The following is a 14,315-nucleotide window of genomic DNA, read 5'->3' as shown; positions in this document are numbered from 1 at the left end:
GCAGAATTACTGCTGCAGTAATTCTGCCAAAATAGGGCGGAAGGTTGTCAGATTTACCTCCAGCTCATTGCTGGAGGTGAATCCTCCAACTTTCCGCCAAACTTCTAGTTGGACGGTACAGTAATGCAGCAGTATACAGTAATGTTAATGAGGCCCCATGTCCAAGAAGGAAGCAGTCTCATTTGTGTATGGTTGCATGCTTGTGTATGGTCGCAAGCTGAGAGACTTAGGGAAGAGTGGTACAGTGCAGGCCTAGGTACTGAATCCATATTTGTTCATCAGTGTCTTTCAGTGCTTGTATGAAGGTCCCCGATTTAGGGGAATAGGTTTCTGTGTACTCTGTTCCCTCTTGCCGTTTAGCTGTCATATCAAGTCTTGGAAGTTTTCCGGAGCCAGCAGAGTTTGCTCTTCTGTGCTTTAGAATATGTCCCTCCCCCGTTCGGTCAGGTATGGATGTTGGACCTTGGGGGCTGATCGCAAACTCTGTTTCCAAGCAATCAGTTGGGCATCCGTTCAAAATGTTATCGGGCACCGAATCATTAGCGTCAGCTTTTGGAGACTTCTTTCTTTCCAGGTATTTATTTGTATGTATTTGTATTCACCTTTCAATCCAGACACCATTCACAAAACAGGTAAAATATGGTGTTGCCAACTGTAGCACTCGTTCCTTCAAGTTGTAGGCATCCCACTCACACCCTCGTAGAGCAAAACCTTAGGCTATTGGACACAATTCTGGATTAACACAGGGGCATACTGTAGGGATACTCCAGGGGTACAGCTGTACCCCACTAGAAATCTAAAGAGCTGCCACCAACCAATGGAGCCCACACATCTATCTCTGTGAGGAGACCTACTCTGGGAACAGAGTGTTTTATGAGCGGGGGCACATACATGATTTTTGTCCTTGATGAGGCCTTAGATGAGGACCCTCATAGAAAACATCAGTAAAAAAATCAGGGAGACACATGAAAACACAGGGGCCTCATACCAGAGGTACTGATTAGGACTTTCCTCTTCACACTTGGTACACTGAGACCTGTGGCTAAGGAATATGAAGGCTGGGGGAGGGATATAGTGTTGTTGAGAGAGAGGTGGCAGGAGTGGGAGAGTAGAGATAGTACTGACCCACCTTGTATCTAAATTCATCCTCCTAACCATTGCAACTTCTATTTCGTGGATAAACACACCATTCCTGGAAGGCTGATTCTGGTATATTGAGGGACAGAGATGCATTCCCAGGCAGAGGCTATCCGTGTCAGACATGGTCGAACTCGGCAAATGAAGGCAGCAAAACATGTGAATAGGATTTGGATCCCAAACTCTAAGCGCTGCAGATGTGAACCGCTGATGTGAGCTTGTGGAGGGTGTGCGAGAGTTGTGTTGAACACAGATTTATTCTAAGTGTTTGTCCCAAAATGCTTCTGTACAGCGAGGAAGCCAATGGAAATGTAAATTTTTCTAAAACCTTGCATTGATCTCTGTGGGATTTGGCATTTGTTTCAGGAAGTCTTCCTAGAACACTGGGAGATGGGGATCCGTAGCTTGGGCTTGACATGCTGGGATTTTCCTATCTGGAACTTAGTGTCTTTGTGACATAGTACACTTAAGGCATCCCTTTAAATGATTGATTTGGCCGATATTGGGTCTATCCTTTTATCTTTGTGCTACTTATAATGTGGGTTTGAAGAAGTTAGACTTTTTTGGGGGGTTGTGAGCTCAATTGGTGTGGTCACTAGAGCCCAGCTACCTACAGTTACACCATAAATAATCTAACTAGGCCGAAGTCTTCTGGTAGACATTACAGCTTGGTTACTCCCTCTGTAGCGCTGAGATGCTGAGAGAACTCTGGTCATTTGCAGTTTGGGTACAAGACGTTACATATTGTTTACTTGTTCAGCACCCAATTATATCTAATTTTAACATGTAACTTAACTAACTTTTGCATTCATTATGTTCAAACCTTCCCCCTCCTCCTCAGCGGCCTCCGTTCAGTATTGATCTCTTCAACCAGGAACAGGTGCTGCAGATCACGGAATACGTGGTGAACACCTACTTCCGCCACTTCAAGCTCTACAAATATGCCTACACCCCACAGGTAAGTCACTGCCCAGACCAACCCTTATGTGAGTTTGGAATAGAAGTATTAATTGTGTTTTATGTATTGACACATACCGGCAGTGAGAAGGGGGGCTGATCGGAGGGGAGCGTCCAATTAGTAGTATTTCTGGTTTCGCCCAATTTGGGCATAGCCAACACGCCTGCATCCAATGGCAAGCAGTCTGATATGTTGGTGTGTTGGGAGTAGTGCCCTAGATCATCCACCCTTGTAGGATACATTTCAGTGACATCCTGGCACAATTTCAATTGGAGATTTTGGAAGTCACTATTGTTGTCAAGAAGTCATATGCGGATGTTAAATAACAGCAATGAGGGGCATTACCTGTTACATATCCTTTCAACTATAGTTAACAGGGTCTGTTTCATTAAATCTGTTATTATTACTTTAGGTGATTTAGTAGTGCCCACACTATGAGCTTCAATGTCTCTCAGAAGGCAACTCTTTAGGGATCGGCATTTCCTTTGGCTGAGAAGAGAGCTAGTTATTGTCGTTGGGTGAAGAGGATGGGAGTATAAGGTTTCCCGAAAGGAGAGGGGGGTTGAGGTTTCTGCTGTTAGTGTACATGTTTGAGACCCAGCAGACACAAATGTCTATACCCTGAGGTGTTGTGCTTGGACACATGTGGATTGGTTAGCTTGGCAGTGGCTTGGAAACAGTTGGGATAGTAGTATTCTCAGGGTTCTGCAAGCTTGGTGTTGATTAGGTTGCTGGCCGGGGAGATATACAGGGGTATTTTCCTAATTTGTGTTATCTGAAACAAACTTGGTTTGGTGACCAAGCTGAATTATGAGGCCATGCCAATGTTGTGTAAGTAAGCCTCTAGTTTTTTTTATGTATTCAGATATTTGGCTGTGTGGTAATAGAAGGTGAGTTGGGGGTAGTTTGAGTATGAGTTTTATTTAGTTTTTGTGATTTTTGCAAGGCACACTTCTAACAATAAAAGCACAATATCCCCGGTAAGATGGAACAAAATAGCAGGAGAGGATATTAGTTGAAAGCCTGGCTGAAGAGCAAGGTTTTTGCGCTGTTATGAAATTGACAGAGGTTTGTAGTTGTATTTTATTTATATAGTTATAGATTGGTGGAATCCTTTAGATGCCGGGTAGTGTCCAAAGCAAAGCCCTCCTGACTGAGAATCTTATGCCTCCCCTGGAGATAGATTCGAAATGAGGAGGGTCCATTTTGCTCTTGTTGGATGAGCGGAGGAGTCTTGAGGGTTTGCAAGGGGAAATCAAGTTTGACATGCAATCCACTGGGTTAACATTGAGAGCTTTTGTGCACTTGCACCAGAATTATCCATTTACATCTTCATGTGACATTAAGCCAGTGTAGTGATATGAGAGTTGAAGGAGTGTGTTCACGGCCATTGGCATTGCCAATTAGTCTGGCATCGGAGTTCAGTAGGATTTGCAGTATTTAGTAATGAGGAGTTTGTTCCTTGCAGAATGGTATAGCAGTAATCTGTTTTGTGGGCCATTAGAGCCTGGGTTATAGTGGAGAGGTTTGAGAGTGAGAGGAAACATTTTAGGTTGTGAAGAAGTTTCAGGGTGAAATAGAGAGCTGAAATATGACCTTGAAAACAGAGTGAGGGCTCAAGTGTGACTCCTAAATGTTTGAAAGTGCGAATATGTTGTGGCCTCTGATGGAGTTTTGGTAGGGGGAATGTCGGTTTAGGGTGTAGTTTGAATCAGAGGTGATTCATCCAGGAGAACTGGCTTGGGACACCTCTCATGGGACCAGGGAAAGGCAGACACTTCCTGATCCTGACCCTAGGGGTGGTGTAAGCAGGCAGGATCACCTGTGAGGGGAAACGGGTCAGGAGGAATGGGAGACCCCCTTAGGTAATTTTCCCCCAAACCCCAATCTCCTAATAGCTTATTGTAAAATGGAAGTTGTTGAAAGGAGTGACTTTTGTGTTATGGACTTCGATTCCCAGAATTCCCAGAGAGCTGGGATGTAGAAGAGGGCTGCAGAGGCACAAGGTTTCAGAGTGCAGCGCATTAAGGTTCATGACCCACACCCAAGGGTGCTGATGGGCACAAAAGGCCCCCTCAGGTGCAGACCAAGAGACCAAGGTGGAAAAAAATAAGGGATGAGAAAGCCGAAGCAGCAGCAGCAGCAGCAGCAGCAGGAGGGCAGTAGTAGTAGTAGTGCTTGGAGGCGTTTTTAAATCTCCATGAAACAGCAGAGGAAGAAATTACGAAAGAGCCAGGACACCGGGACCAGAGTGGCGAGAGAAATTGATGCCGGTCCTGAGAAAGTCATACAGGCTCGGGATTTCAGCTGCAGAGGTTGCGCAGCAGAAAGGGTACCTTTCTGTAACTTTCCCCATTGTGGAGTGTTCAGCTGTGGTAGGCGAGCACCGGATCGCTGGGAGAGCCAGAAGGGCTCTGAAAGTTGCAGAAGCGAGACGCAGGAAGCTGTGGAGGAGAAGTTGCCAGGCCTGGCAGAAGAACTGACGCAGAGAAGCTGGAAGCAGCGAGGTATACAGACGCGCACGCCAAACCCGGTGAGTTCACTGTTATATTTTTATTTTTTTATTTTTTAAAACAATTTTATTGATTTTATTAAAAAAATAACAACTCAAACCAAACTTACATTGGATGCATAATGTCAATCACAGATAAACATACATTGCTGTATTCAAGCCCACTGTGTCTCCCCTTCCCCCCCCCTCCCCAGCCTACTCCCCCTCATTTCCAGTCTGTACATCTTGCGGCGGGGATTCCTCTTCGACAGAACTCATTGGGTCTCTATCACTTGGTCCATCATGCGAAGGCCCAAATAATTCAGCTATCAGTTGCCTCCAACCCAATAGGGCTCTGGCTTCTTCTTCTGCCTCCCCTTTACACGCTTCCTGCCATACTACAGTTTCTGCCTCCGCCCACTTCTGCAGATCTTTCCACCACGTTTCCATTTTTGGTCTATAACATGCCTTCCATCCCATTGCAATTCTTCTCTTTGCTAGGACATACGCTAGATCTTTCAGTTTGCTTACATGTTTAAGCTTACGTGGTCTGGGAAACCCTCCTATCAAACAAGCCCATGCAGTGTCCACCTTCATATGGATCCCATTGTCCTCCATCTTCTGTGCTATTTCTCCCCAGTATCTCTCTATTAATAGGCACGCCCAAAACATATACACCATTCCCTCATTTTCTTCATTACAGTTAAGGCACACTTGACGTCTGACGTTTTTAAATTGAGCTATTCTTTGAGGCGTCAGGTATGCCCTGTGAGTTATATATAATTGTATCTGCTGTAACCCAGCATTTCTCAATACTTTTTTATGATATCCTTGTGCTCTCTCCCACATCCCATAACTCATCAGGGCCCCTACTTCTTCTTCCCAGTCCAGTCTGAGTTGCACCACCTCCTTGTCCGCTTTGGACATTATCATCTCATATAATCTGGATGTTTCGTGTCCCCCTTCTGCTATGTCATATATCGTATCTATAGTGGCGTCCGGTTCCTCCGCCAATGCCACCTCAGACCAGGTATCTTTAATTCGTTGCACCACCCCATGATACGTAATGTATTGCCCCACATGCAACCCCATTAGTTCCACCAGCTCCCCAAATTCCAGTATCTTCCCCTCCTGCCACACATCCCCCATTGTTGCTATCCCCACCAGTTCCCAGTGCTTCCTAATCATTAACCTTAGTTGCTTTTCTCTTCCCGCCACTGCGACCAATGGGACCTGTGGGGAGCACAGGGATGGCTTTTCCATTAGTTGGTACGTTCTTTGCCATATCTCCCACCCAAGGCTCATCATCCCCGGGCGGCCTTCTAACTCCGATTTGGGCAACCATATCATCTCTTGCAGAAAGTATGGGGCGCAGCCCCTTTGAAACAGCCTGTGTTCTAAGATAGGCTCATCAGAGAGCCATTTAGCTACGTATTGTAATTGGCTCGCCACATTAATAGACTTCCCAGTTTGGTAATTTAATGCCTCCTTTCTCGTATGGATTTTGTAATTTCCACAGGGCTACCCTGTTCCTCATGCTGTGCCATAAGAATTCCCTGCATATGCCGCCCAGCCTGGAAAAGAATTTCCTGGGTATTGAGTATGGGATGTTCACGAAGCAGTGCAACAATCTGGCCAGCGCCACCATCTTGTGCATCGGCCCTCGTCCCATCATTGCCAAGAGGAGCTTCACCCAAAACTTCATGCTACTCTCCAGTTTCTTAACTGTTCTTTCCATGTTATGCCTATGCTCAGCTTCTACCGTATGATATATGTCTACCCCAAGATATCTGAATGTGTTAACCTCCCACGCTATCTGTAGGATCGGCAAATGCTCTAACGGGAGCCCTCTATACCTACCCAGCGGGAACATACAGGACTTACTTGGGTTCACAGCTATGCCTGATAGTTCTGCAAACCTCTTCATCACTTCTAATATATATTGGAAGTTCTCTGGGTAGCACAAATACAGTAACATGTCATCTGCATACAATGAAATTAGATGTGGTGTCTCTCCAACAACAATACCTATTGTATCATATTGCTGCCTTAAATAAATCGCCAGGGGTTCTAAGGCTAAGATATACAGCATGGGGGACCATGGGCATCCCATCCCTGTCTGGTGCCTCTACTGAGTTGCCATCTTTCAGAAACTACAGCTCCTGTCTTCACTCTAGCTAGTGGTACGCTATATAACAGTTTGACCCATTTGAGATATCCTGGTCCCATACCATAATTGGCTAGGGCCGCAGTTAACCAGGGCCATTTGCATCTAATGATACTATCGCCATCTCGCCTGCATCTTCGTTAGAATGTTCAATGACTCCGTGGAGTTGCCTGAGGTTATTTGAGATGTTTCTATTCGGGACATATCCTGTCTGATCAGGATGTATTAACTTATTAATGACCTTCTTCAGTCTATTTGCCAAGACCGCTGTTAGAATTTTGCTGTCTTGGTTTAACATCGACAAGGGCCTGTAAGAGCCACAGTCGCTACCAGGCTTATTGGGTTTGGGAAGTGGTATAATGACCGCTTCGCGTAAGGATTCCGGTAATTTCCCAGCTTTATATGCTTCGTTAAGCATCTCCAGCAGCGGGGGGAGTACCTCTGTTTTATATGCTTTATAGAATTGGCTTGGGAGTCCATCAGTTCCCAGGGTTTTGCACGTGGGCAGCTGCCTCACTACCTCTTCTAGATCCACTAGGGTGATCGGGGCATCTAGCTCCTCCCTCTCCTCTGCACTGATCTGGGGTAGTCCGATATCTTCCAATGTATCTCTTACCTCTTCGCTGTTGCTTCCTGCCTCATCCCCATACAGGCGTCTATAATACTCTACAAATTCCTGATTAACTCCCTCTTGTGTGTCTGCTATGCTCCCATCTTCTTTCACTATCGTTCTAATTGGGGGCCTATGGGTCTCATTTTTATATAGCCATGCCAGGACTCTCCCTGGTTTGTCCCCTTCTGCGTGTTGTCTCTATATACTTTTTATAGTTGAGGTTGCATAATCTTTCCCAATATACTGCACATTTCTGTTGCAGGCCAAGTACCATTTCCGTGTCTTCCTTGGTGTTGCTACCCCTTTCCGACACCCTTTCTTGCTCCTTTTCAGCTTCCTGCAACTCGGTCAGGATCCCATTCTGCAGTCCCCTAGACTTGGCCATGGCAATCCCCCTCACCACCACCTTGAAGGCTTCCCAGAGTGTGCTTGCTGTCTTAACACTGCCAGTGTTTATCTCAAAATAACTTATTATTTCCTCTCGCATATCCTCTTTGAATACGTTGTCTTTCAGCGCCTCTGCACGCAGGCGCTATGTGGGTATCCTTCCCCTCAGGGGTCCGTATTGCCACACTAACATCAGTGGCGAGTGGTCTGAGAGGACCCTTGCTTTGTATTCTGCATGTGTTATTTTAGTCATTAGTTCATGTGTGACAAACACATAGTCTAGTCTAGTATATAGGCCCTGAGGGGCCGCATAGTGTGAATATTGTCTATCCTGTGGATGGCGTGACCTCCATGCATCGTCCAACCCAAAATCTGCCAATAATTACTGCAATGTCTTTGCAGCCGGAGTGGGTCTATCCACCTTAGTGTCTGATCTATCTATTTTTGGGTTTAACGCACAATTAAAATCACCCCCCATAGCACAGCCCCCCACACTACCACTGAGTTTACCATACAGAGTTCTAAAGTACGCAGCCGTGTCCTGATTCGGGGCATAAGTATTTACAATACATATCTCTCTATTTTCCACCAGCCCCTTCGTAACCACCATCCTGCCGTCTGACTCCGCTGCAGAATGCAACAGCTGGAACGGGACATGTGGGGCCACCCATGTAATTACCCCTCTTGCGTAGGCTGAGTATGCTGCCCTTACTACCGTCCCTTTCCACTTCTTCCGTAGCACTTCCAGTTTTTCCTGCGTTAAATGAGTTTCTTGTAACAAGGCTATGTCCACTTTCTGCCTGCGCAGGTACATCATTTTTTTTTTTTTCAAAGTATTTTATTGGTTTCGTGATAAAGGTGAGACAATACAAACTCGTGAATTAAACAAGTGAAAGAGAAAAGAGAAAAAGAAAAAAATAGGAGTAAACAAAAGGAAACTTAACTTAAACAACGATAGTCTTCGTGTGATGTAACATGTAGAGTTTGTGATGGCGGTTCAGCCCAGGGTGTAACTTCTCAGGAAGTGGAGGGGAACAGTTGCAGGGGACATCTGCATTGTGATGGTGGGAGCCTATTACAACAAACCACGACAGGTGTTCAGGGGGGCTTATGATCCGCATCGAAGAGCATGTCCATCAGGAGAGCCTTCCAGGCGACCAGGGAGCCGCTTGTGGCGTCCCCGTTGGATGTGGTTCCTTCCTGCCAGGCTCTGGTCTCTGCAGCTGTCCATCTCACCATTTCGTTTAACCAGCGCTCGTGTCTGGGGCCTGCGGGTGTCTTCCAAGCCATCGCTATGGTCCTTTTAACAAGTATGCATGAAATGTCCATTAGTTTCACAAGGTGTTTGAATTTACTTGGTCTGGGGTATGTACCCAGTAGGCATTCTCCTGGTGACCATTCATATCGCTCCATACCGGCGTCTCTACAGGACTGCTTGACTTTTGACCAGAGCGTCATCGCTTTGGTGCAGGTCCAGAACATATGGATCATGTCTGCCCTGTCGTTCCCGCACCATGGGCACACCGGTGGGACCTTCGCATTGAACGAGGCAACTCTGTGGGGAGTCATGTAGGTTCGGTAAAGGACGTTCAGCTGTATTTGGCCAAATCTGGAGTTTCTTGACACTTTCTTGGGGAATATTAGTGCTCTTTCCCATTCTTTATCAGTGAGTGGGGCTGCGAGGTCTGCTTCCCATTTTGCCCTCAGCGCCACTCCCTTAGGGTTAGGTTTGTCGATGAGCTTGTTGTACAACCTGGAGACCGGTCTCCATCTATCGGAGAGGTCATACATTTCCTGTAGTAGAGGGTCCGAGGTGGGTTCCTCCGGCCAGGAGGGCCACTGTTTCTTGGCAGTGTGTTTGAGCCTATGGTACCAAAGGAACTGGCCTTTGGGTAGTCCTTCGATATCTTGTATCGATTCAAAGTCCCTGAACACTCCATCTTCAAACATGTCTCCCCATGTGTATATTGCGGCTTCCTCCCACCTCCTTGCTATGGGGAGGTCTGCCTCCTTCTTGCACACATCTACCATTATGGGGTGGTCTGGAGAGTATGGGTGTTGCACCTTCCTGATGTAGCAAGTCCTGGTCCATATCTGTCTGCCAAGCCCCACAACCAAAGGGGTTTCCGGGGAGCGGCAGAGGGGGTTCCATAGAGTTTCCTTGGGAGTTAAGTTGGTGTGAGGTTGCTTCAGTAGCCCCAGTTCTGCTGAAGATTCGTCCGACAGCCACCTCGTGATGTGACTGAGCTGAGCGGCCAGGTAATAGAGCTGGAGATCTGGAAGTTTTATTCCACCTTCTTTATGTGGCAGGGTTAGTGTAGCCAGTGACAGTTTATGCCTGTGAGGTCCCCACAGAAAGTCCTTAATAATGGCCTCCAATTTCTTGAAGAAGGGGGGCCGTACGTAATGGCAAATGTTCACAAAGAAGTATAAGAAGCGGGGAAGGATTATCATTTTGACAATCGCCGCTCTCCCCACCATTGCCAGTGGGAGTTTGGACCAGAATTTTATGGATCGTCGGAGGTTGGTGACGGCGACTTCTGTGTTGTGCTCATGTGTGAGCTGTGGGGTGTGGCTGACATTAATCCCCAAGTATCTGAACTTCTCGGGTTGCCATTTTATCCCTATGATCGGAAGGTCCTCCGCTAAGGCGTCTCTCAATCCAGCCAGGGGGAATGCTGAGGATTTGTGTCTGCTAAATTGGATTCCGGAGTATCTCGCGTAGTTGTCGAGTACTTCCAGTGTTATCGGTGCATTGATCTCAGGGTCTTTTAAGTACAGAAGAACGTCATCTGCGTACAATGATATTATGTTATAAACGTTGCCCACCTTGATGCCAGCGTCAAAGAGCTGTTGACGAAAGTATAAGGCAATCGGTTCCAGTCCCAGTATGTACAGCATGGGCGAAAGTGGACATCCTTGTCTCGTGCCCCTCTGTATTTCCCAAGGTTCTGAGACTATTCCGCCTGTCTTGACCCTGGCCACTGGGGAGTTGTAGAGAACCTGGACCCATCTGATGAAACCATCTCCGAAGCCAAAAGCCCGCAAGGCCTCCACCAGCCACTCCCAGTAGATGGAGTCAAAGGCCTTAATGGCGTCAAGCGACAAAATCGCTAGATCTTCCTCCGAATCGTGAGTTTCGGCCATGATGTGTTGAAGCCTCCTCAAGTTGGCTGTGGTGTTGCGTCCTGGGACAAATCCGTTCTGATCCTCATGAATTATGGACCCTATCACTCTAGCAAGTCTGCTGGCCAGTATTGAGGTGAGGATCTTGCTATCGTAGTTGAGCATGGCCAGGGGTCGGTATGAGTCGCAGTCAGTGGGCGGTTTGTGGGGCTTAAGCATGGGGATGATTATAGTCTCTCTCATGGTGTTGGGGAGGATCCCGTTTGTATAAGCTTCCTGGTAGACTTCGTGTAGGATGGGGGTGAGAATGGGCTCGTATGCTTTGTAAAATTCCGGCGTGAGCCCGTCACTACCAGGGGTCTTGGAGGTAGCGAGCGACCTGATGGCCCATCTTACATCGTCGAGAGTGATTTCCATGTCTAGTTCAGTTCTCTGTTCGCTGGATATTTGGGGTAGGTCGATCTCTTCCAGGGTATCTATTATTTCTGTGGTGGGGATCCGGGCTTCATGAGCATATAGTTTTGAGTAAAACTCGGCAAATGCTTTGTTGATCCCCATCTGTGTCCTGTGGGATGCACCCTCGGCGTCTATTATTTCCGTTGGTAAGTGTTTAGGGTGCTCTCTTCTACACAACCAGGCCAACAGCCTGCTTGGTTTGTCTGATTCCCTGTGGGATCGAGCGGTGTATGTGGCGAAGTCAAATTTTTCCAGCCTGTCCCAGGAGAGCTGGCATTTTTCTCGGGCTGCTTTCAGTTCCGTTTCGACCCCTGGGGAGGTGTCAAGAGTGGACTCTAAACGAGTGATCTCTGATTCTTGGGCCTCAAGTGACGTCTTTAGTTGCCTGCGGGTGCCACCAGCTCTAGATATGATTTCTCCTCTGGTAACCACCTTCATGGCTTCCCACAGTGTGCTCCAAGTGGAGACGGATCCTTTATTGATTTCGACGTACTCCTCTAGTCTCTCGGCAAGGTCCTCTCTGAACTGTGGATCCTCTAATGTCGCGGAAGGCATTCTCCACATGGGGATCGGGGGTCTGGGTCCCCTCTGCCGCCATTGCATGATTAACGGAGAGTGATCGGAGATGGATCTCCCCAGGTACTCTGTGGCTATCGCCAGCGGGGCCTCTTCTCGATCAATGAACAAGTAATCTATTCTTGTGTGGACGTTGTGTGGGGCTGAGTAATGTGAGTAAATCCTGTCGGCTGGGTGTTGTATCCTCCAGATGTCCACTAGATTGAGTTGGTCCAATGTTTCCGCCATAGCACGAGTTGCGGGGTTGCTTGATTGGGGGGAGGAAGTGATCTGTCCATAGTTGTGTCCATGACACAGTTAAAATCTCCTCCCCATAGGAAGGTTTGGCCTCGGTGGTGTGCCAGCTTGGGACTCAGTGTGTTGAGATAAGACGGGATTCCGTGTTGCGGGAAATATGTGTTAGCTAAGCAAATCGGGGTCTGTTCCATAGTCCCCCACATTATTACGTATCTGCCGTCCTTGTCAGATTCACATCCGTGTAACTGGAAAGGCACATTCGGGTTTATCCATATCAGCACACCCCTTGCGTATTTGGAATATGGGGATCCTCTCACAGTTCCCTCCCATCGGTCTGCCAGTTTGGACAGAGCGTCTTCGGTGAGGTGCGTCTCCTGTAACATCGCTATCGAGACTTTCTTCCTCCTAAGGTAAGACTGTATGCGGTTCCTCCTGAGGTACGAGCCCATTCCCCTTACGTTCCATGTCATGACATTGAGTTGTGATGCCATTGGTGCAGCGTTCTGGGTTTGGCGTGGGGGACAACTACGGTGGCCCGATGCGGCATCAAAGCGTGGTTGGTAAGTTGTAGGCGATGGACCTCTGGTTCGTCGATTCTTGGGGCGTATCCTGTGGCCATCTCGATATTTTCAAGCATCAATGGGACGAAGACTATAGGACTAACTAAGCTAATAACATAACTCAAACTGGTGCGCCCAGCGACTACAACTCTGTCGCGGTGCTCAGGCGCTCCCGCGCCGTCTAAACCCATCCGGGAGTCGGGCGCGAGTTGGGTCGGGCAGAAACTCGCCCGGTTGGATCTTTCGCTGGGGGCGGGGCTGCTGCAAGGCGGCGAGGCCAAACGAGGGTCGTTTCCATACGATATACTGTTAATTGGATTACCTGCTTGGGTCCGGCTGTTTACGCTTCATGTGTGGGTGGTGTGGAGGGTCCCTGGGGTCTAGCTCAGCTCCCCCGAGGTTCAGTCTTCCCCTCCTGGGTTATCTCCACCGTCAGCAAGGTTATTGTCCTCTAGCCACATGTTGGCCGCTTCCGGATTGTCGAGGAAGATTGCTCGCCCTTTGTGGATAACTTTCAGGCGGGACGGGTACAGCAACCTGTATTTAAGGTTCAGTTGGCGAAGCCTTGCTTTGATCGGAACAAACGAGTTCCTCTCCCTCTGTACTTTCTGGGTATAGTCCGGGTATATGGAAATCTTAGAGTCGCCCTGTACAATAGGGCCAGTTTCCCTGGAGTATCTTAATATAATTTCTCTGTCTTGGAAATTTAGTATCTTGGCTATGATTGGCCGTGGATGTGAGCCAGGGGGAGGTCGTTTCTGTAGGGACCTGTGGGCCCTTTCCACCGCAAATCCCTGAGTCAGTTTGCCGGCCCCAATCTCCTGTAGCAGCAGGGTTTCAACATAGGACGTGGTATTTAGGCCTTCATTCCCCTCCGGGATACCTAGGATTCTGATGTTCCCTCGTCTAGCCCGACCCTCGGCTTCCTCCGCCCTTTCTTCTAGGAATGCGACCTTCCTTTTCAGGTTCGAAACTTCAGATTGTAGAGTCGCCGTGTCCGCGGACCCCTCCTCTGTGGATTTCTCCATGGCCGTCACCCTTTCCGTTAAGTTGCGGGCATCTTGGCGAATGAGTTGTATGTCTATTTTGAACTCGTCTATCTTGGAGTCGATGTGAGTCTTTAATGAGGCAATGGCGTCCATTATCTGGGAGTGATTATCTTTGGGCTCCGTCTCCTGCGAGCGAATGTTTTCAGTGGAGCTGGCCTTGGCTTGGGTGGGAGTCTTTGCCCTGGCTGAGACAAAGGAGTCCATGGTGGCGGCTCTGGTTTTATTTTTGGCGGCCATGTTGGAGGCGTACTAGTGGTTACCCTGGAATCCTGAGTCTGGAGGGGTGAGGTTCAGGGCCACTCGCTTATGTGGAGTGGTGTTCTAGGGTGGGCTGTGCCCTGGGGAGTTATTATTTTCAGTGGTTGGGAGCTGTCCAGGGCACATGGGGTGGAGTGTTCCACTGTGCGTTCTGATGCTTCATCCGCTATCTTAGCGCCTGTGTCGCTGCCCCTGGACTCAGGGGTGATGGAGTTGGGGCGCTTAGGGCAGGAGTTGTCCCCTCTTGGTGAATGAGTCCAGTTGGGTGGCCCAACCGCGAGGACAATGCAGGTTGTGGTT

At 48.1% G+C, this 14,315-nt stretch overlaps 1 protein-coding gene across 2 annotated transcripts in view; it reads left to right on the top strand.

Annotated features, from left to right (window-relative positions):
- Positions 1 to 14,315, top strand: part of CFAP119 (cilia and flagella associated protein 119) — a 306,589-nt gene that overhangs the window by 249,267 nt on the left and 43,007 nt on the right. For both annotated transcript variants that reach the window (XM_069651633.1, XM_069651634.1), the window contains one exon: positions 1,979 to 2,095. In XM_069651633.1, the coding sequence (XP_069507734.1) occupies positions 1,979 to 2,095 (117 nt within the window). The remainder of the gene's footprint in view (positions 1 to 1,978; positions 2,096 to 14,315) is intronic.

The sequence above is a fragment of the Ambystoma mexicanum genome, chromosome 3p (assembly GCF_040938575.1).
Source record: "Ambystoma mexicanum isolate Mex_15411 chromosome 3p, UKY_AmexF1_1, whole genome shotgun sequence".
NCBI lineage: Eukaryota > Metazoa > Chordata > Amphibia > Caudata > Ambystomatidae > Ambystoma > Ambystoma mexicanum.
Note: the sequence above shows the minus strand (reverse complement) of the source record. Positions and strands in the feature narration are given on the sequence as shown.